Here is a 21,140-nt window from a genome sequence, read left to right on the forward strand (position 1 = left end):
ACACCCCTACGCCTCCCTCACCCACCACGCGGTTCTCATCCCATCCTCCACAGGCCCCAAGCTTCTCTGTGCACCCCCAGCCCTGCCTCAGCGAAGCACCTCCTTTCCTTCCCTCCTTGTCTTCTCAGGCACCTGTTGCAGGTACAGCCGCCACCCTCACCCTCACGAAAGCTGACCCCGGGAGGGAGGCCCAGGGACACGGCTCCCTCACAAGGACACCCCTCTCCCGACACCTCGGATCTTGGCCCGGCCCGGACACCTAGACCCTGCATCCCAGCCCTGGATGCCAGCATCTAATCAGGCCTAACTTCTCCCCAAAGTCCTGAGTGGTAAATGCAGGAGCAGAGTGGGGTCAGCGGGGACAGGGGTCAGAGGGCAAAGCCTGAGTTCCTCCTGTGGGCTACAGAACCAGGCGACCTGTTGCTAGGTAACCAGCTCTCTGATGGCTGCTTGTGTCAGGCTCCAGCCGCCTTCCCAGGAGTCTCTCAGACACCCACCCTCAGTGGACCCGGAAAAGCAGGCAGAAAGGAGAAGCAGGAGCCCAAGCACTCCTGGGCCACCTGTGGCTCCACCACCCACTGTTTTACCGTGAAGCTTCAGCTGCCTGGGTCATTCGATCACCGCCACCATGAGTCTAGGCATCATGGAGGAGGAAGACCTGGCCGAGTACTTCCGGCTACAGTATGGGGAGCGGCTGCTGCAACTGCTTCAGTGAGTGTCTCAGGGTCTGGGCCACCCTCTCTGTGCCCGGGACCTCTTACACCTGCCCATGCCCCACTTCCAACCCCTCCTACTCCTGTAACCCAGTGTCCCAAATCATCCACCCCCATCACCCGGATCCCCACCCCTTGTCATCTGCTTCACCTGCTCCACAGATGTCAACACAGCTCTCTGTCCCTCTGATTAGACCGTTCCTTTCACTCAGATGGGGGCAGGGCTGCCTTCCCTCCCCCACGGCTTTCTGTCTCCATGGGTTACTCCCAGGCCCCTCTTACTCATGTCTTGGACAGGAAGTTTCCCCATATTGAGGAGCAGTCAGAGTCCCCATCTATCCAGCTACTGGAGAAGAAGAAGGAGGCCAAGATCATGCACCAGGCCATGTTGCAGAAGAAGGAGGTGGGGGACTGGCGGTGGGGTGCAGAGGAGGCCTCAGGGACAGCCCTTCATTTTGTGGGTGGTGGTGTCTAGTGCCAGGAGTCCCAGGTGGTGGCTCTGTGTTCCCTCTGTAGAGACAGGACCAATATGAGTCTTCGGGGAACCAGGGTCCCGGGATGCTCTGCTCTGACCCAGGCACAGGTGGAACGTGGGAGACCTGGGGATGCTGGGGCCTTCCTTGGTACCCATGTCAAAGGTCCTCCTGACCTCTCTGCTCCTCCCACCCCAAGGCATTTCAGCACAGAATGGAAACTCTGAGCCTGCGCTGGGAGGAACTGGGCATCAAGGAGGCCCAGCTGAAGGCCCACATGCAGAAGTTCGAACAGTTCATCCAGGTACCCCTCTCCCTCATTCTCCTCTTCCTCTTCCTCCTCCTCCTCCTCCTGGCTTTTGCTGACTCCTCACGCTGGATAAGATGTCTCTTCAGTGTTCAGCAATGCCCGGGGCTTCTCCCTTTGTGCCTCCACTTATTGCTGTGTGTAATTTCTTGTTTACCTGTCAGTCTCTGCTCCTTCTAGATATCCGTTTATTTCCTTGCCCATACGTGAAACACACAATTTATGGAATGAATGAATGAGTGAATGAATGAATGAAGTATGGTCAGGGCTAGGCACTTGGAGATACAAAGATGAATCAGACAGGGTTTTAGTCCCAACTCACCCCACCGTTCCCTCCTAGGACTGAGGGTCCTCGGAGGGGGTGGATGAAGGACCAGGTACTAGAGTCCATTCTGAGGCAACTCCTCTCATCTGGTCCTTTGAGGAGTGATTTAACTATTTTTAGACCCAGATTTCTCCAAGAAAGAAGGGCCTGGCCCAGCTCCAGGGAGTAATCACTGGCCTCTGCTACAGGGGAGTCCTGCTCCTAAGCATCTGCTGTCTGGCTCTGTGCCTAACCCAGGTGGGAAAAGAAGCTGATGAACCAGACATATTGTCCAGAGGTCCAGTTCTTACTGACCAGAGAAAAAGCTAGTGGAGTGGTTGGGGCAATGGGAAATTGGGGGGTGAGGAGTTCTCCAAGTGGCCCCTAGAGACCTGCGGCATCAGAATCCTGGAGAGCTTGTTACAGATGCGGACCCCGGGACTCCTCTCCTTGCTTTCAGCAGGCCTGAGGTCGGGCTCAGGAAACATTTTTAAAAGTTCCTCAGGGGAGTGCAATACATGGTTGGACTTGAAAACCACTGGTTTAGGGACCTTCAGTTTTCTCCTGGGCTTCTGGGGCACAGTGCAAAGTTCTGTGTGCCTTCTCCAGAAGCTTCCAAATACCTCCACCACACATGCCCATTGGTGGAGAACCACAGGAGCCCCTGGAGAGGGAAAGGAGCCACACAAGTACATTGTGAGGGTTGGGTTCACCCTCTAAACTTGGGGGAGGGCTTTGTAGAGGGAAGAAGGGGGGTCAGCCTAACTGCAGTAGCTGAGCCCCATGTGTTTTTCTGGGCATCGGATTGCCTGCGTCATCTCCTCCTGCCTGAGCCTGTGGCTAGTCTGAGCCGCTGGCTACATGCTCTCTGGAATGGCCTTGCTCCCAGACCCTTGGGAGTAGGCCCCTCTCCTATCTCATCTCCCCGTGGCTTGAGCACTGTTGCCCCAGCTTTTGGAAGGAAGAGAGGGGCTACTGCCTCTCATTTCTACAGTTGAAGAAACTGAGGCACCCAGGACCAAATCAGCAGAAAATTCAGGCCTCGGGCCCTCTGGCCCACATGGATGGTGCCTGCCCATCCTCAGGGTGGCCTGAGCTCAGCTAACAGAGGCCCCGTGTGGGCCCACAGGGAGGGTGGAGCAAGTGCCTGACAGACACCACCTCCCTGGCCCCAGGAGAATGACCAAAAACGGATCCGCGCCCTGAAGAAAGCCACCAAGGAGAGAGAACTCAAGAGGCAGCGCATGCGCGAGCTGGCCAAGGCCAAGCAGGAGATGGCCGCCCTGCGGCTACAGCACCAGCAGCTGAGCAGCAAGCTGCAGGACTACTCCATCTTCAACAAGTACCTGGAGAAGGTGGTGGAGAACTCAGAGGTGAGTAGGGGCAGGGCGTCTGCCTTCCCCAGCCCCATCTCCCCTTTCCCAGAATCTGGGGCTATAGGGGGCTTGGGGACCCTCTGCGTGGATGGTCACCCTACTCTGAGAACGTGCATCCAGCCCTGGAGGGCAGCTGGAAAAGGCCCGTGGTAAGGGTTAGAGACCGGGTGCTGTCTGTGAGTGATAGCTGTGTAAATGTCTCTCCGTGGATGGTGTGTGGTGTGTGTTGGGGGAACGAGGTTTCTTTTTGCTGCATGAAGGATAAGCTTTGCCTGCCTCTGGTTGTGGCCTACTTCTGTCTCTGCTTCCTCTCCTCCCTGGGGTTTTGTTTACTTGAGAGTAAATAGGGAGAGGAAGGGAGAGAAACTGGAAAACACCCAACCTAGTACGGAGCTTGAGAACTTAGTACATGCTGGGCCCTGGGCAAGGTGCTGCACATGAGTGACTCATTCAGTCTGCTCATTAGCCCCCACAGGAATGTCATCCACTGGAGCACCATTGCGGGGGAGGAAGTGGAGGCTAAGAGGGGTTAGGTAAACTGCTTAGGGTCTCCCAGCCTGAGCCCTTGCTTCTAACCACTTCTCTGTGGGCTCCACCCACAACTGCTCTTCCTAAAGTTGACACGTTGCCAGAGCTTCGGGATCTTCCAGTCTTCCCACCCATGCACCCTGCACTCCAGCTGACCCTTGAACAACACAGGTTTGAACTAGGCAGCTCCACTTACACGTGATTCTTTTCAGTAGACAATGAGAAAAAACTGGCAGACAAACCATATAGCCTAAAACTGATGACATAAACTTGCAGTATTGATAAGTACAGTATAGTACTGTAAATGTGCGTTCTTTTCCTTGTGCTTGTCTTAATAACATTTCCTTCTCTCTAGCTTACTTTACTGTAAGAATATGGTATATGATACCTCTAGCATAGAAAATATGTGTTCATCAACCATTTATGTTATCAGTCAGGTTTCCAATCAACAGTAGGCTATCAGTAGTTAAGTTTTAAGGGGGGGTCAAAAGTCACATGTGGATTTTCCACTGCACAGGAGGTCAGCACCCCAACCCCTGCATTGTTCAGGGGTCAAGTGTATTTGACTCTTGACATTCCTCCTTTATAGATATCTTTGCCCTTTCTTCTGGGACCCCCTCCCCCCATCTCCTACTTTCTTCCTCAGGCTCCTCGGGGGATCCTCTTCCTAGCTCCTTCCTTAAATGTTCCTCAGATCTTTGCTCCAGACGCTCCACTTTTCTCCCCAATCAATTCCGCTCCAGACGCTCCACTTTTCTCCCCGATCAATTCCCTGGGCCTCCTGTGGATGCCACCAGTGGCAGTGGCTGTCCACACTGCTTCTCCTGTGCCCCCATATGACAGCGGCAGGTAGGACCCCTTACCAGGGCAGAGTGAGGCACGAGGCATGCCCTCTGGGCTGTGGAGCAATGTCCTGTGGGGGCTGCGGGGAGACAAAGGATGCACAGCTTTGTAAAGTCTCAGCAATTTCTATATCGAACTGCTAACCTAATTGGTGTATGCCTGAGTCCCAAATCCGTGTTATTTCCTCCGTTCTAAGAAACCTGATAAATTATTCATTTAATAATTGGGGTGGGGTCTTTTGGTGGGGAGAGTGAGAGAAGACTTATATGATAAGAAAATGACACAGATAAATGATAAGAAAATGACACAATTCAGAGCTGGTAAAATGTACGTCTTAGAACTGAGGAGACTGGCCTGTATCTCGAGGTCCTGTATCTCCCTCCTGAGCTCATGCATCTAATTTATGGAGTCCACAGTTCATCTCCTCTGCTTCCTGCAATCCCCAGGCCAGCCTGCTGCTGGTGCGTCCGGTGCTGGTGAATGGCATGGCCACCCACCCACAGCCTCCCACCCACAGCCTCACCAGAACTTGAGCCTCCTCCTTGACTCCTCCTCCTCCCTCATCCCCGGGAGCCATCAATCAGTGGATCTGGTCTGTTCGCCTACTAAGTATTCCTGGAATCCAGTCCCTGCCCCTTCCTCATCCAGACCACCAGTGTACCTCATCTGGTGTTCAGCTTCGAGTTATTCCTGGCCACCAGCCTGTCCAGTATTCTACAGCCAGCGTGACCCCCCCCCCACCTCTGTCGCTTTCTCTCTTTCCTTCTTTCTTTATTTCTTTCAAAATATTTTAAGCATACTGAAAAATATAGACAAATAGATAATAGCACCCAAGTACTTACCACAGCTTTGTCAAATCTTAATATTTGCCCTCGATTCTTTGTTCTTTAATAAAACACTGCAGGTAATTGAAACCCCCTGTGGGCCCCCCCTCCAAACCTATTCTTCCCCTCTCCTCACAGGTAATCAGATTGCTGATTTTCTAAGTTCTCATTCACATGCTTTGGCAGCATATTACATATCGATGAACTATGAATAGTGTTGTACATGTCCTTTGTGACTTACTTTTCCTGATCAATATTTTTTAAAACCTTTTTATTATGGAAAGTTTTAAACATATGCAAAAATAGAGAGAACAGTCTATTGAATGCCCATTACTCATCACCTAATTCCAACAATTATCAAATCATAGTCAAGTCCCCCAAACCTCCCACATCTGCCATTTTGAAGCAAGTGATATTTTTGCATCCCTCAGTTTTTCAGTATGTAACTCTTAAAGAGAAGAGCTCCTTTTTAAAATAGTTGCAATACATGGTCACACCTACTAAAAATTTGATAGTAAGTCCTTTATGTTAAACATCCAGTTGATGTTAAAAATTCCCCCATTATTGCACAAATGCTTTTTGGACTGTTGGTTTGTTCTAATCAGGGTCCAAGCAAGGTCCCACACTGCATTTGGTTGATATGTTTGTCAAAGCACAGACATTATTATGCTGATAAAAATAAGCCAAACATAAATGAGGATATACTGTATGACTCTATAAACAGGTAAAATGAATCTTGGTGATAGAAGTCAGAATCCGGATTTCCTTGCTAATAGGGTATAGAAAACCCCTCTAGTGTGCTGGAAATATTCAATCATCCCTCCTTCACACAATGAGGATACTACCACATAAAAAAGGACTACATAAAGAGATTCTTCCCTCATCCACTATTTGGTCACTACGTGGGTCTTAAAGAAGAAGCTAATTAAATGTTTGATTCTTCATTGCCATTTTCAGAATGAGTTGGTTCTCCAGCGTCCTCCAAAATTGACCTGTAATGTTGTCATACTCATTCTGAACTCATGGATTTTTAACATGTTTGATGTTTTAATCTTCTGTACTTACTCTTACTGATGTTCGAAGTGCCCCATCTTTGGACAGTGGGAGCCTCTTCAAGTTGGCACCTAAGTCCCGTTGCCATCAGCATTAAGCTGTGGAGAAGTGCTCGCGGTAGCGCTGATGCGGTCCATTCATTTCTACTTGCATGCCGTTGCATTATGTGCTGAGTGAGCTTTCAAACATATAGACGTGAAGTTCCCTCTCTGCTTTTCAAAACCCTTCAGTGGATGATGTCCACACTCCTTCGCAGGGTTTACTGGGCACTTTTATATTACTTCTCCAGGTAGAACTCGCCCTCCTCACCTTGAGCTCAGGCCTTCCACACTAAGCTTTCTTGAGCTTCCTGAACATGCCACACACAGCCCATCATCTTTACCTGGGCTGTTCTCTCCTGCTGTTCTCAACTCTAGAATTACCTGTGGGGGGAGAGGTGTTGCAAAATGCAGATGCCAGGGACCACTTTAGACCTGTTTATCCATCCAGCTCTCTGGGGGTGGAGCCTGCCAGGTGTCCTTTTTAAAGCTCCTCCCATGACTCCAACATGCAGTCGAGATTGAGAACTCCTGGTCCAATTGCACGTGTCTCCAACACATGACCCATGGCCCATAACAACCCAAGAGGAGCAAGCAGTGGGACTGTAACGTCATCAGAGCCTCTGTCCCTTGACCTTGGCCTAGGGCATCTCTGCCTGGCCAACGAACCTAGACCGGAAGTTGACTGGTAGCAGGGGCAGCTGCCTCAGGCCCCTGGGGCTGCAGTGCAGTGAGCTGAGCCCCTCACCACAGTTCGAAGAGATCCACGAGGTGATGGCGCGCTACAAGACGCTGGTGAGCATGCACGACGACCTCATGCAGTCGGCACAGGAGGGCCAGGAGAAGATCGAGCGTGCCAAGGCGCGGTTGGCGCGCTACATGGAGGAGAAGGACGACGAAATCCTGCAACACAACAACGAGCTGGCGCGCCTGCAGATGCGCTTCGACCGAGCCCGCAGCGATGTCATCATCTGGGTGAGCAGCCGTCTGGTCAGGGGGCTTCTGGGCTTACTGGGTGAATGAGTGCGGGATGGACACACACACACACATTTGTTGCGCTCATGTCCCTCCCTCATCCTCTCCCCAGGAATCTCGCTGGGCACACATCCAGAACACCGCAGCCAAGAAGACCCTCTTGCTTGGCACCATTAAGATGGCAACACTGAACCTCTTCCAGATCGTGAGCAAGCAGCTGAAGGAGGCATCTTATGTATCCCTGGAGGACACGCACAAACAGCTGGACATGGTAAGGTGCCTGGGGGGCTGTGTTTACTGAACCACAAGGCTTCTTGATTGGTTGAGTAGGGAAATGAACCGGCTACAGCCATGGTTCTCAAATGTTAACGGGATCGGCATCACCTAGGGTCTGGGAAGTATTGCTGGGCCCCACCCGGAGTCTCTGACTCAGCAGGTCTGCAGTGAGAGCCCATGAGTTTCCATTTTCAACAAGTCCCAGGCTGTGGTGATGGTGCTGGTCTGGGTTCCGCATTCTGAGAACCACTGCATTAGGGCCAAGACCCTGTTGGACCCAATCTACATGGACAGTAGCAGGGACCCACTATCGAATTCATGGTGCAAAACAGTCTTTTTAGATCTAATGAGTTCTGGAGGGCGTACGCCTTTCCCACTCTTTGGGAAAAGAGAACATTGGTGAGGGAGGGGGGAGTAAGTCAGCAAGTTTAGGGAACTGTGGAGTCCTGTTAATACCGATCCGAGATTTTTCTCTTTGAAGTAATTGAAAGGAAATAACTTTTTCACTGTATGATCCAAAGCTCTTTGATGCCATGTCCACGTGCCGCCTAAAATCATCTCACTTCCGACCAAAGCTAAACACATCCCGTCATTTGGGAGCCTCCGCAGCAGCAGATGCGTTAGCCGAGCTCCTTGCGACACGCAGAGAAACGTGACTTATTTATTCCTTTAGCAAAGGAATAAAGTCTTCAGCTCCGCTGTGAGATAGTAGAAAGTAAACTCCCGAAAACTGGGATCTTTGTTTCGTTCCCTGCTGAATCCCCAGCGTCTAGAGCAACACCTGCTGCATAGCAGGCGCTTGAGAGCACGTGGGGAGTGACGGCCCAGCACAAGCCAAAGACAGCAGTCCCCTGAGAGGCATTCCCCCTGCCCCACAGCAACAGCAGCAGCAGCAAAGCGAAGCTCGTGAAATACAGAGGATTGCTCCCGCGGACCGGCCGGGAAGGGTTCCTTCCCTAAAGCAAAAAATCTGCCTGCTTCTTAAGGCATGTTAGGGCAGAATTATTGACAGTCCAAAGACTGTAAAGGGAGTTTGTAACAAAGTTTGTTCTGAAGCAGCAATTCTCAAACTTTTTGGTATCAGGATACCTTTATACTCTTAAAATTTATTGAAGATCCTCTAAGAGCTTCTGTTTATATTGGGTATTGATGTTTACCATATTAAAACTCAAACAGAAAAATTAAAAATATTTAACTCATGTCCTGGTCAGTGTGGCTCAGTTGGTTGGAGCATTGTCTCATACACCAAAAGGTTGGAGGTTCGATTCCCAGTCAGGGCACATACCTAGGTTGCTGGTTCAGTCCCCATTCAGGGAACTAATGGGAGGCAACCCATCAATGTTTGTCTCTCTCCTTTCCTCTCTCTCTCAAATCAATAAACATTTTTGTTAAATACATAATCTATTCATTTTAAAATGACAAGAAGCAAATGAACATAAATAGCATTTTTAATGAAAAATGCATTTTCAAAAAATATCTTTTGTGGGGATGAGTGGCATTATTTGACACTTTCCTGAATTCCCTTAAGGCCTGGCTCCGCAGAGGCCAGGTGGGCTCTCACAGCCACTTTGCATTCCCTCTGTTGTGACAGCCCACGTCATCAAAACTTTCTACCCCAGCGAAAGCCTTTGTACACTAGTGAGAGAATAAGAGGCAAACAAGATCTTAGACTGTAAAAAGAGCTCTGGCCTTGCAGCCCCTCTCCCCAGCAGCGGGGTCTCAGGGACCCCCGGAGGTCCTCAGGCCCCTTTCCTTTAGCTGTGTAAAGAAAAGTGGGGCAGGAGGGGGTGCAGCCTAGCTCCTTGGCCCTGCCTGAGCATTCCCCGCGTAGATCAATCACAGCTTCATCCACTCCAAATGCGGGGCTTTCTGACTGCCTTTTAACCTTGATTTGCCTCTATAGGAATATTTACTGTAGCCCCAATGTTATTTTAAAATATCCTCTTCAGCCCTGGCCGGGGGGCTCTGCTGGTTGGAGCATCGACCCTTACACCCAAATGGCTGCATGTTCAATTCCCAGCTGGGACATGTACAGGAAGGAAGCAACCAATCAATGTTTCTCTCTCACATCGATGTTTGTCTCTCTCTACAATCAATAAACATACTCCCATAGGATGTGAGCCTACTCAGAGAAATACGCATGGTCAAGTAGCCTGAAACATTAAAGACAAGGACCAGGAAAAATGTGAGTTAAAATCTGAGGTCAAGGCAAGAGAGAGAAACAAAGACTGCGGTGTCTTGTATTATAAAGGGCAGTAGTTGGCTCTGAGCTTCCTGGTAAGCAGAGGGAAAAGGAACACACAGTTCGGTACCAAATTAAGAAAATATAAGATTTTCCTCAGAGAAAGCAAACCTTTTCCAGCATTTTAACTGAAATTTCTCAAGGAGGCTTCAGAGACCCTCGGTGAACAAAGCTGTCAACAAATCCCTGCACAGATCCAGGCATGGGCTTCGGACGTCACTTATCTACGACTGGGATCATAACATCCCAGACACCTTAGGAAAAGTGAGTCTGCAGAAGGCCAAGACGACTCGAATTCAGTGTGCCGTGTCGTGGAAGGTCCGGCATTATCCCTGAATAAAGCCCACACTGTCCGGAGCAGCAGTTTTCAACCTGGGCTTGCAAATTCCTAGAATCCCCAGATGTTAGTAAGTTTCTGTGGGAGAATAAAAGGACTCTATGGACTAATAACTTTAGAAAACTCTGAAGTTAAACAAGTTAGATGGTTTTTAAATCTGGGACTTCGAAGAGTCTTTGCTACGGCTCTGTCCTGAGACTCTCTAAGCAGATTCAACATAATTTATGTTTACCATTTCTGAAACTTGACCACTGAATCTTTTTTGGAGGTATGTGATTACTCATTGTAAGAACGTGGTTTGGGAAATGCTGAACTTGTCTTCTCTGTAGCCTTGGAAAAGCTACTTTAACTCATTGACTCTTTGTTTCCTCTTTTGCAAAATAAGAATTATATCGGCAGTAGCACCAGTCTTAGCTACTGACAGAGTTGGTGAGGGTTTGGGGCAGTCTGTGTAGTCCCATCTCTGGGAGCATTCTTGAAAAGGAGAAATTATAGGACTGAGATCTCTGAGGTTATCTAGACCAGCCTTTCCTCCCTCTCCCCTTTCTAAAGACGAAGAAACTGAGTCCCAGACAGATGAATAATTTCCCCAGGGCGGCCTCAGGACCCCACGTCTTCTGACTTGTAAGGCAGCACCCTTTCTGCTGCCTTGCTGATTTCGTGTTCTTTAAAACGGAAGCTAGTGAATGGTATTTAAACTTCCTAGATGCCTCAAGATTAGCCTAATGAGCCTCAGTTCTGGGTTTCACGGAAACAACCACTTCAAGGGTTATTAAACTGTGGAGAGCCATCTGCCCCCACACCGGCTGGACCCAGTCTGCTCAGGGCCCTCCATCTCTCCTCCATAGACGGTCAGCCCGTACTTCTTCCTATCGCTGTGTCTGCTTCTAGGACTTCTATCTCCATTGGTATTTATTGCATTTAGTCTACGAAGCCCGATCCTCCATCTCCACTAGAATGATTGTCAGATGAAGGGAAGTGGCTTCAAGAAGTCAGTCACAGGAAAACGGTGACTCCTTACAGGTGATGCCTGGACATGCTTTGTGTTTGGATGGGATGGCCTGTCACTGGGTAGGGTTAACTCTGGTCCCCCTCCCTTGTTAGATCCAACAGTTTATCCAGGACCTGTCAGACATCTGGATAGAGGTGAGGAAGAAGGAGCAACAGCAGATCCGGGTGTAAGGAGCAGCCATAAACAGAGACAGAGAGAAAATAAGTTCCTGGTGAGCCTGCAGCCCAGCCACTGCGGGCGAGCTCTCTGGGCCCCCCGTGACTTTTTTGCTGGCAGACACCCTGCTGTACTTCCCCTTGGGCCTCAGTCCATCCCACCCCTTAAAACATTAAATTGTATAAGAACTTTGTTCATAAGTTCTTTGTTGATTATTTATTCACGGGGAAGAGGGTCCATTGAGGAAAGGACACCCCAAAGCACCCCCTCTTGAAGCTGGTCACTTAGGCTGCCCACGGTCTAGAAATCAAATCTGAGATGTAGTGTCTCCTAGGCTTTGGACCCGCACACAGTAAGTATTCACACGGGCAGAAGACCTTAGGATAAGTACATGGGACCATTTTTTTCCTCTACCATTTCAAAAAATATTTTTAAGTTGGTATTTCTGTTTGGGGTGCAAAGGCTCACTAAAAACTATGAAGGCAGCTTACCAAATCGGAGTTCCACCTTTGCCTGACCTCAGGAGCAAGCCCTGCTCTCCCTTCCTCTGTGAACCCCGAAACCACAGCATGGCACAGCCACCGCAGGGACAGCAGGCAGGCTGCCACGACAGCATCTGAGCAGGCTGGGCTGATGGCTTCAAAGCAGCAAAACTAAACTGAGAACAGGTCAATGTGAAGTCTTACCGTTAGGCTCAAAAGCTCAATTGCATGTTCCTCAATCCTCAGTGGCAAAAGCCAGGCTGCAGATGGACAAACGAAGCAGCATTTATCAAGCATACATTTAATGTTCATCATCCCAGTGAAAATTCTGTGCGGCACCATTGTCCCTGGCTTGCCCAACAGGCCACTTGCCCAAGGCCACTGGTACAGGTGACAGGGCTGGGATTCCCAGGGGCTCTGCCTGCCCTGAGCCCCGGCTCCCTCAGCCAGGCTGCCTTTCAGAAGGCAGAGACACTACTGCTGTCCCCTCCATAGGCTGAGGATCAGGCCTTGTTTGATCCCCAGTCCTGTGATCCCAGAGGGGCCACAGGGGTCCCCATTAGCTGCAGGTGCTGCTGCAGCCTCCCGTTCTGGGATCTGCCCTGAGCAGCGTTACCCCCTTACCTTCGTATACACCAGTGTAATGCAGTGGTCCCAACGCAGCCTCCTCACCAGCAACATCAACTACAGCTGGGAACTTATGAGAAATACAAATTCTGCCCTGGCTGGTGTGGCTCAGTGGATTGACTGCCGACCTGTGAACCAAATTAGTTCTTGGTTCAATGCCCAGTCAGGGCACATGCCTGGGCTGTGGGCCAGGTCCCCATTCAGGGGTGTGCTTGAGGCAACAGGTGGATGTTTCTCTCACACATCAATGTTTCCCTCCCTTTCCTCCAAAAATAAATAAAATCTAAAAAACGAAAAAAGAAAAGAAAGAAATGTGAATTCTCAGGCCCCACGCCAGACCTGAGAACCAGAAACCCTGGGGGTGCCCAGCCAGGTGGGTTTCAGCTGGCCCCCTGGTCATTCGGATGCACGCTCAGTTCGAGACCCACAGCTGCAGAGCGAACCAAACGCTTTCAAGGACCTGGGCTCCTTCCATCTCACTGTGTGAAGTGAAGTAAAATAGCACCTGTCAGTAACAGCCTGTCTCAGGCAGAGGCGTAGATAAAGGGCGTTGTTACAGGGGTTGGCCTTGGGCAGTGGTGGGCACTGGTTAAGCTCTCTCCACAAAGCTGTTGTCTTCACACCTGATGCGGGACCTTGAAGCCCTCAGGGGGAGGTAGTAGGGATAGAAATATGGATGTAAAGTCAGGGAGATCAAGAGTGAGGCACAATCCAGACGCACAAGCCAGGGATGGAGAGAAACCCACAGTGGTTCTTGTCACTTCCAAGCTTGCCGATATATGTGTCCTACAAAAGCCAGGACCCTTCATCTTTTTTTTAAATCCTCACCTGAGGATATTTTTTTAATCAGTTATCTCTGTTCCACAGGTGAGGAAAAGGGGAGGAGGTTGAAGGGACGTCTGTCTGAAAGGGGTATGAGCAGAGGTGAGTTCCAGGAGCGGTGCTGAGGGGAATGGGTAGAGTCTCTCACAGGAAGGAGACGGCAGGGCCTTTCAGAAACCGGTTTGTAGGTGAAGGATATGCCTCTAAAATAGCTTCTCCTTGCCTTTGAGCTCCCTGGGCTATGTCCTGAGATGCAAGAGAGGGTGCAGGGCAGACAGTTCCCCTGAGCCCCCAGTATACACACCCCCACTGTTTCTGTGAAGTGGTGTTTGGGAAGTCCGACCTGTAAGGACTGAACGCACTGTCTAGGAGGCGGAGGCCCCCACAGCCACCCCACCCCTCCTCAGCCCTGAGACCCTCTCCCTCCTCTCCTCCCCCCCCCCCCCTGCTTGGGCGTCAAGTTTCCTGCTGGAAGACTCACCCGAATAACTCCTGTGATCGTGCATAAGTTTATCTTAACCCACACGTGTTTACAAACGTGTGTAACTCCCTCTGATACTAGTGCATTTTTCAGGTTCCAAAGGAGCCAAGGCCTGGGGCATAAGAAATTCTGTGGGTCTAGGCAGGTTTCTTGATGACAAGCAAAGCCGCAAAGCCACAAACCCCTCCCCAAGCCCACAGAACAGGGCAGGGCGAATCCAGAAGGCTGGGGATTCTCAGGGGCCTGAGTGAGAGGGCTTCCCACAGGGAGTGGGGGTGGCAGCGGTCCAGGCAGGCGCTCACACCTGCTCCCCAGTCCCTCAGCATGTCCACCCGGGCCCTGTACCCATGGAAGGAGAAGCCCAAGGCTGCCCAGTCAAGAGAGACTTGGGCCCCAGGTGCATCACGTCCCAAGAAAAGGAAGATAGAATTAAGAGCCGACTGGAGTTTTCCCAGCAAGAAAAGGCACTGGCTCATTAAAGCAGAAAATAACTGATTGGTTCCAGAAATGAATGGTTCTCATCAGCAAAGATGGGAGGTAGGGCTCTGGGTGTTTTATGGGTAAAGGAGGCAAGACCTTCAGACACTTAGGCTCAATGCAAAAACACTCCATTCCCTCACAAACCTGTTAGCTCTTCCTGACAGGGAGGAGGAGAGGAAGGGAAGAAGGAAAAGGGAGGAGGGGTATATGGCCTCAAGGAGTGAATGAGCTCTGGTTGCCAGCAGCTAGGCAACAGACATTTCCATGTCTGTCACATGGGCCACGCCATAAACACAGTCCCCAAATAGCAATGGATGTCCAAAGCTGCTGGTGAGAACGGGATTAGAACAAAATGTTGAAAGCTTTTCGGAGTGATCTCCATCTCTCCGGAGTAGCTAACAGGTCGTGCTTCTATGGGATAAGCTATTGGCCTTTGGGATCAGACTGCTCCCTCACACAATTTTGCGCCCGCTGCCCAGACTGCAGGCCCACATCTTGTACACAAGGTTTCCAGCCGGCTGGAGGGGCTCTGGAACATTCCTCATTTCAAGCCATCTTGGTGTTGCTGACTCAGGCACCTGAGCAAGTCACTTCGCTCTAAGACTTTCAATCCAGAACAATCTATCATAAGTGTCCTGTATGCATAGCAGGGGGCCCCTGCCCCAGGCAACTCCACTTCCCCTGGGGGATAAGAACCCTCTGAGAGCTGTGATACCAGCCGAGTCTAGGCCTCGCCTCAGCTCACCTCCGCAGCAATGGCCCGATGGTCCCTGAAGCTTTCACTCTGAAACTTCTAACATTTTGAAATTGAGAAGGCTCCCAGTGTAGACCACGGAGAAGGGAGTGATAAGAGCCAGGCTTGGAGGCATCCAGAGCATGGTGATACCACCCTCGAAGGGGCAAATAACCATTTTAGGAACTTCGTGAGGAAACAAACTAGATCCAGAAATATCCAACAGAGTGAAAGCCAGCTGCACAGTGATGTGAAACTGATTGTATTAATTTTCCAGTCTGCAGAACAAATAACCGCACACTTGTTGGCTTAAACCAAACCCCATTTATTATCTCAGAGTAGTAGGTTGGAAGTATGGGTTCTCTGTGCATGGCTGAAATCAAGATGTTGGTTGAGCCTGGCTCGTAAATGGAAATTCTAGGGAAGAATCCACTTCCAAGTCTGTTCACATGTTGGCAGCATCCAGTTCCTTGCAGTTGTGAGTCCGAGGTCCCCATTTCTTTGCTGGCTGGGGTCACTCTCTGCCCCTACTAGAAGCCACCTGCATTCCTTGTCATGTGCTATGTCCTCCATCTTCAATGCCACTAATGGAGTCATTGTCCCATTTTGAATCCCTCCACCTTTCTCTTCCAATACTCAGCAGACAAAATTCTCTGCTGCTAGTGGGCTTGTGATATTAGGTTAGGTCCATCCAGATACTCTCCTTTTCACCACATACCCTGGGAGTAACGCCAGGGGGTGAAGGTCATGGGGGCCCTACCACACTAATCAGGAATGGACATCAAAACAGCTTGAGAAGGAAGAGGAAGGAAAGGGGGGTGGCAAGAGGAACTGTACCGAGGGTGATCGATGAGGCGTGGGTATAAAGATATCTTTCAAATGTGCACCTGACCTAACATGTACTAGTGATAGCTTCATTGAGACAGGATTTCCCTGGAGCTTCTAGCCCTCCAGGGAGTCAGTGAATGGACTTGAGTCAGTCTGGGCATCTCCTGATGTTTTATGAAACTTTTCTGTACCTGCACTGTGGATTTTTCATGAGAGAAGTTGGGGGAGATGGGGTGGGAGAAAGCCCATATCTTTCAATAGATTCTCCCGAGAATCTTTACCCAGAAAGGTTAGGAACTAGTGCTTTTTAAATAAATGAGCAGCTTTATGGACATAGAATTCACACACCACACAATTCACTCATTTGAAGTGCACAGTTCAATGGTTTGTAGTGTGTTGACAGAGTTGTGCAGCCACCAATACAATCGACCTGAGAAAATTTTCATCACTTCCCCCAAAAAATTCATAACCATTTCCTCCATAACCCCCAGTCCTAAGCAACCAATAATCTACTTTCTGCTTCTCTGGATTTGCCTATTCTAGACATTGCATATGAATGGAATCTTACAATATGTTGTCTTTTGTGTTTGGCTTCTTGTACTTAGCATAATGTTTTCTTTTTTTTAATTTTTATTGTTATTCAATTACAGTTGTATGCCTTTTCTCCCCTTCCCTCCCCTCCTCCCCAGCTGAACCCACCTCCCTCTCCCACCCCCATTATCCCCCCCGATTTTGTCCATGTGTCCTTTATAATAGTTCCTGCAATCCCCTCTTCCTACTGTCCCCACCCCACTCCCCCCTGGCCACTGCTAGACTGTTCCCAACCTCAATGTCTCTGGTTGTATTTTGTTTGCTTTTTTCATCTATTGATTATGTTCCAGTTAAGGGTGAGATCATATGGTATTTGTCCCTCACCGCCTGGCTTATTTCACTTAGCATCATGCTCTCCAGTTTCATCCATAGCATAATGTTTTCAAGGTTCATCCATGTTCACCCTGTGTTAGTACTTCATTCTTATTTATGGCCGAATGATATTCCATTGTGTGGATATACCACATTTACAACCAGTCGTCATTGATGGACATTTGAATTGTTTCTGTTGTTTGCCTATTACGAATAATGCTGCTATGAGCATTCTTGTACAAGTTTTTCTGCAGACATAAATTTTCATTCCATATATGTATCTAGGAGTGGAACTGCTGGCCATCTGGTAACTGTTTAACCTTTTGGGGACTGCTAAACTATTTGGGAGAACTGCCTTTTGGGATGCTCCTATTTCAGAGATTAATGGCAAAGTAACGAAAAGGAAGACCAGCTGGCAAGGAGTAGTTGGAAGGAAAACTAGGATTTGATGAAATGATGACCTAAGATGGTTCTAGATTGATGAATGCAGTACCCAGTCATAGGCTGCCCAGACTCAAGGGAAGGAGGCTGGACTATGAATTAGAGGCCAGACAGCATGCCAGTCCTACCCATAATTCATTTCACAGCCCCTATATGCACCATCCTCCACACGCACCCGTCCTCCTCATCCTCCTCCCTCACTCCTGGGCTGCAGAACCCTTCTGTCAATCATCAAATAATGGTGGTATTGAGAGCCTTCTATATGCCCAGCACTGATAGAAGCAAAGGGGATGGATCAGTAAACAACTGATATGGTTCCTGATGTTTTATGAAACTTTTCTGTACCTGAACTGTGGATTTTGGGGGGCTTGTGGTCTCTTGGGAAAGAGAGAGATCAGACCAATAGTTATAAACAGTTAAATAACTAAGTAATTATCACTGCATGGGAGTGCTGAGATCACAGAAAGGGATGGAGCTGGGGGACCAACCTGGTCCTTCTGAGGACACTATGTAACATTTAGGAACATACTCGTAGGATGAGTAGGTGTTATTTCAGCCAGACAATGAGGAGGAGGAGAACGAGGGAGAGTAAGGCTGTCCTAACACAAAGTGGAGAGGTGCTGGGTCTGGAAGGGATGGCTCAGAAGGCCATGTCACTGGACAGAGACAGGCAGGGCTAGATCAGCCAGGCGCTTGTGGGCAGGCCTTTCCAGGGATCTTGTGTTTTATTCTAAGATGATTTTATTTAAAAGTGTGTGTGTGTGTGTGTGTGTGTATCTCCAGAGGTTAAACTCTGAGTAGGAGTTTATTTGTTTTATAGTGACAGGCTTAGAAACCCAATTTGGCACAGAATCTAAGATCTCAGGAATGAGGTTTGGGGGAGAAGAAAGGAAAAACCAAAACAAAGCAAAACTTGCAAACTTTCTCTGCCCTGGGCTAGAAAGGCCAGTCTCTGAGTGCTGCTGGTAAATCTGGGCTTAGTCAGACCGGCGTGGGCTTTTGCACCTGCAGGGGGCGCCTTCCCAGAGGGCTGTCCCACTGTTTGCTGCAAAGCAAGGTGTCAGGCGCGGGCTGCAGGCATGCTGTTGTCTCAGGGGAAGTGCAACCTGCTCTATCCGCAGTCTCCACAACAGGTCAGTTGCAAGCCAGGGAGGAGCGTGGTCGGATTAGCCCTTGGAAAAGATGGCTCTGCTTCCTGTGTGAGTGGATTGGGTGGTGTGCGAAAAAAGAAGTGAGTCCAGAGTGGATGCACGGGGTCCATCATGCTAAAGGATAGTTTTTAAAAGTAAAATTATGACTGCTATAGAAATAAAATGGACACGTTTACAGATTTTATAGAACTCCTCAATTAAGAGTACCGGTGTGACATAAAACCCAGATCAAACGAGAATCCAAAGGACAGACACACACAGAGACGACCAGGAATGCTGAACTTAATTTGCTAATAGATGCAAACGTGATCTCTGCCACCAGGCAGAAGTCAATTGCATCTTCCCTGTGCAGAATTCATTTGCATTTCTACGAACAGAAATCATTTGCATGACCTCCATAAGTTAACTTCTGTCTCTCCAGAGTTACAAAATGGTAGAGGAAAAAGAAAAAGGGAAGAAAGGTGCCAACCTCTACGGAATCGGATAACCCTAGAAGTGTTCTCTGGAGACACCACCACTGAGAGGAAACAATAATATTCTTGCCTATTCCAAAGTCTTTCACAAATTTCACTGACAATCTGGAGCCGCTGCAGTGGTGCAGGCAAACTTGGACTTGCGCGGAGGAACGATGTGTGAAACAGATGCAAGTGCAGTGGAATCGTGCGGTGAGGCTCCACGGAGCTCCCTCGCTCCTGACCGGCAGATCCCGGGACACCCTAGAAAGCCTGGGACTCCAGAATCCAGGGTGAGAACTTTGCCCCAGGTGTTTCCTAGGTTCCTGCCTGCTTAGCATTCTAGGATAGCTGGGCTTTCTAGGTCCCCAAATCTTAATCTCAATGATTTATATACTATTTAACTCCTGCTTATATTCAGATCTTAAAATGCTAAAGATGAATTTATATAAATATTAAGAGGCAATTGAACATAGTTTTAAATACAGACTTGGAATCAGACTCCGAACACTGACCTTGGGCATGTTTCTCATTCTCTCTCTGCCTTTGTTTCCTCTCCTGTAAAATGGAAATAATAGCACCTCATTGGGTTGCTTTCAGGATTAAATCAATTAATACACAGGGGTGCGCGAAGGTAGGTTTACAGTTTTGAGTACGTGCAACACAGAGGTTATCCTTGTAGTGTTATTTATTAATTTGCATTTTTTTCTTATGAACAACTGCCTACTTTTGCCCACCCCGTATGTACATCATTGCAAGCAGAACCTGGGACGTGGGAAGCATTTTCTATCATTGCGACTCTAGTGATGGAATGCATTCGTAGGCCAGCGTTCTGTGTCACTCTGCTCATGAGAGCCTGGTGGTTGGGATCGTGATGCCAGTCGCTCATCAAAATTGTGATCCTTCGCTAATCAACAAGCATCAGGAGTGAAGAGAGAGAGGTACGAAGATTCACCCAGACAGCAACCATGTGAGAACCTTCAATATCATCATCATCATCAAATATTTCCTGAGTCCCTGCAGTACCCACAGGTGTGGTGTGTGAGGCACCAAGAGGGGATGTCGAAGACAGTGGATGCCCACCTACCCTGCTGCCCAAGCCATCCCTGGGGAAGGAGTCACAGGAAATTTGGAGATGACTCCTGGTGGCCCCTTCCTCCCTGGGGCACAGCCAATGTGATGCAGGAAGAAGTTAAGGGTTGTTTTTATGCCGAGTTTTTGCCCAGCCCTCTCCCTTTCCCCACAGATTCTTCCCACACGTGCCCTCGTGGGCCCCTAATCCCATAGCGAGAGCTGAGGACTGGCCAGAAGAGGTCTCTGCAGTGCGTCTCCTCCATGGGAGGCACCAGTGGAGTTAAATACATTGACAATAATAATCATTACAATAACAAATCTTGTATGGCACTTACAAAGAGCATTCTTTGATACTTTGGTTTTCAAAGGAGTGGAGCTAATTCCACTCCCTTTGAGTGTGGGCTCGACTTAGCACTCACTTCTGAAGACTAGAACATGGCCAAAGGGAAGGTATATGGTATCAAAGACTAGGGCATAGAAAGCATGGTGGAGTCTTCCTCCTTTCTCTCTCTGGGTTCATTCAGTCTGGAGAAAGCCAGCTGCCATGCCTTGAGCACACTTAGGCAGCCCCTGTGGAGACGTCCACATGGTAAAGAACTGAGGCCTCCCGCCAACAGCCCCGTGAGTGCACCATGGAAGTGGACCCTCCCCGCTCAGAGAAGCCCTCAGATGCCGGTAGCCCTGGTAAACATCTTGACCGTACTTCCTGATAAACCTGGAGCTTAACCCAGTTAAGCCGCTCACAGATTTCTGATCCTCAGAAATCATGTGAGATAGTAGTATTGGGTTTTTGTCACCTCACTTTCTCAGAGAGCCCTTTCCTGGCTGACGACTTAGTCTAAAGTAGCCACCCAACCGTTCTTTAGTACATCAGCCCCTTGTATTTTTATACCACCTGTTACTACTTAATTTTCTTGTTTGTTCATTGTTAACTAGCTCACCTATAATTTAAGCTCCTTGAAAGTAGAAATAGTTTCTGTATTATTCAGGGATGTGTCCTTGTTGTTCAGAGCAGTGCCTGGGAATAGTAGGTGCTCGTTAAATGTTTGTTGAACAAAATGAATGAATGAAGGACATATTCCTTAATGGAAGGACCTATGGTGATCTCCTTTGGATCTCTACAGTTCTGAATGTTGTAGCGTGAACATGATTGGAGCTCAATTAACATTACAGACGGCATTAATATATTTTAAGAGACAGTCAAGAAAT

General features: G+C 49.0%; 1 protein-coding gene across 2 annotated transcripts; it reads left to right on the top strand.

Moving 5' to 3' along the window:
* Nucleotides 1-628: 628 nt before the first annotated feature.
* Nucleotides 629-11,471, top strand: CCDC42 (coiled-coil domain containing 42). Of its 2 annotated transcripts, XM_024565256.2 has the most exons (7): nucleotides 629-711; nucleotides 1,011-1,116; nucleotides 1,386-1,490; nucleotides 2,973-3,170; nucleotides 7,213-7,434; nucleotides 7,547-7,705; nucleotides 11,394-11,471. In XM_024565256.2, the coding sequence occupies exons 1-7, from the start codon at nucleotides 629-631 to the stop codon at nucleotides 11,469-11,471; spliced, it is 951 nt and encodes a 316-aa protein (XP_024421024.1). The 2 variants fall into 2 exon arrangements, with proteins under 2 accessions (XP_024421024.1, XP_024421025.1); XM_024565257.1 differs by lacking the exon at nucleotides 7,213-7,434.
* Nucleotides 11,472-21,140: the final 9,669 nt, after the last annotated feature.

Source organism: Desmodus rotundus, chromosome 9 (assembly GCF_022682495.2).
Source record: "Desmodus rotundus isolate HL8 chromosome 9, HLdesRot8A.1, whole genome shotgun sequence".
NCBI lineage: Eukaryota > Metazoa > Chordata > Mammalia > Chiroptera > Phyllostomidae > Desmodus > Desmodus rotundus.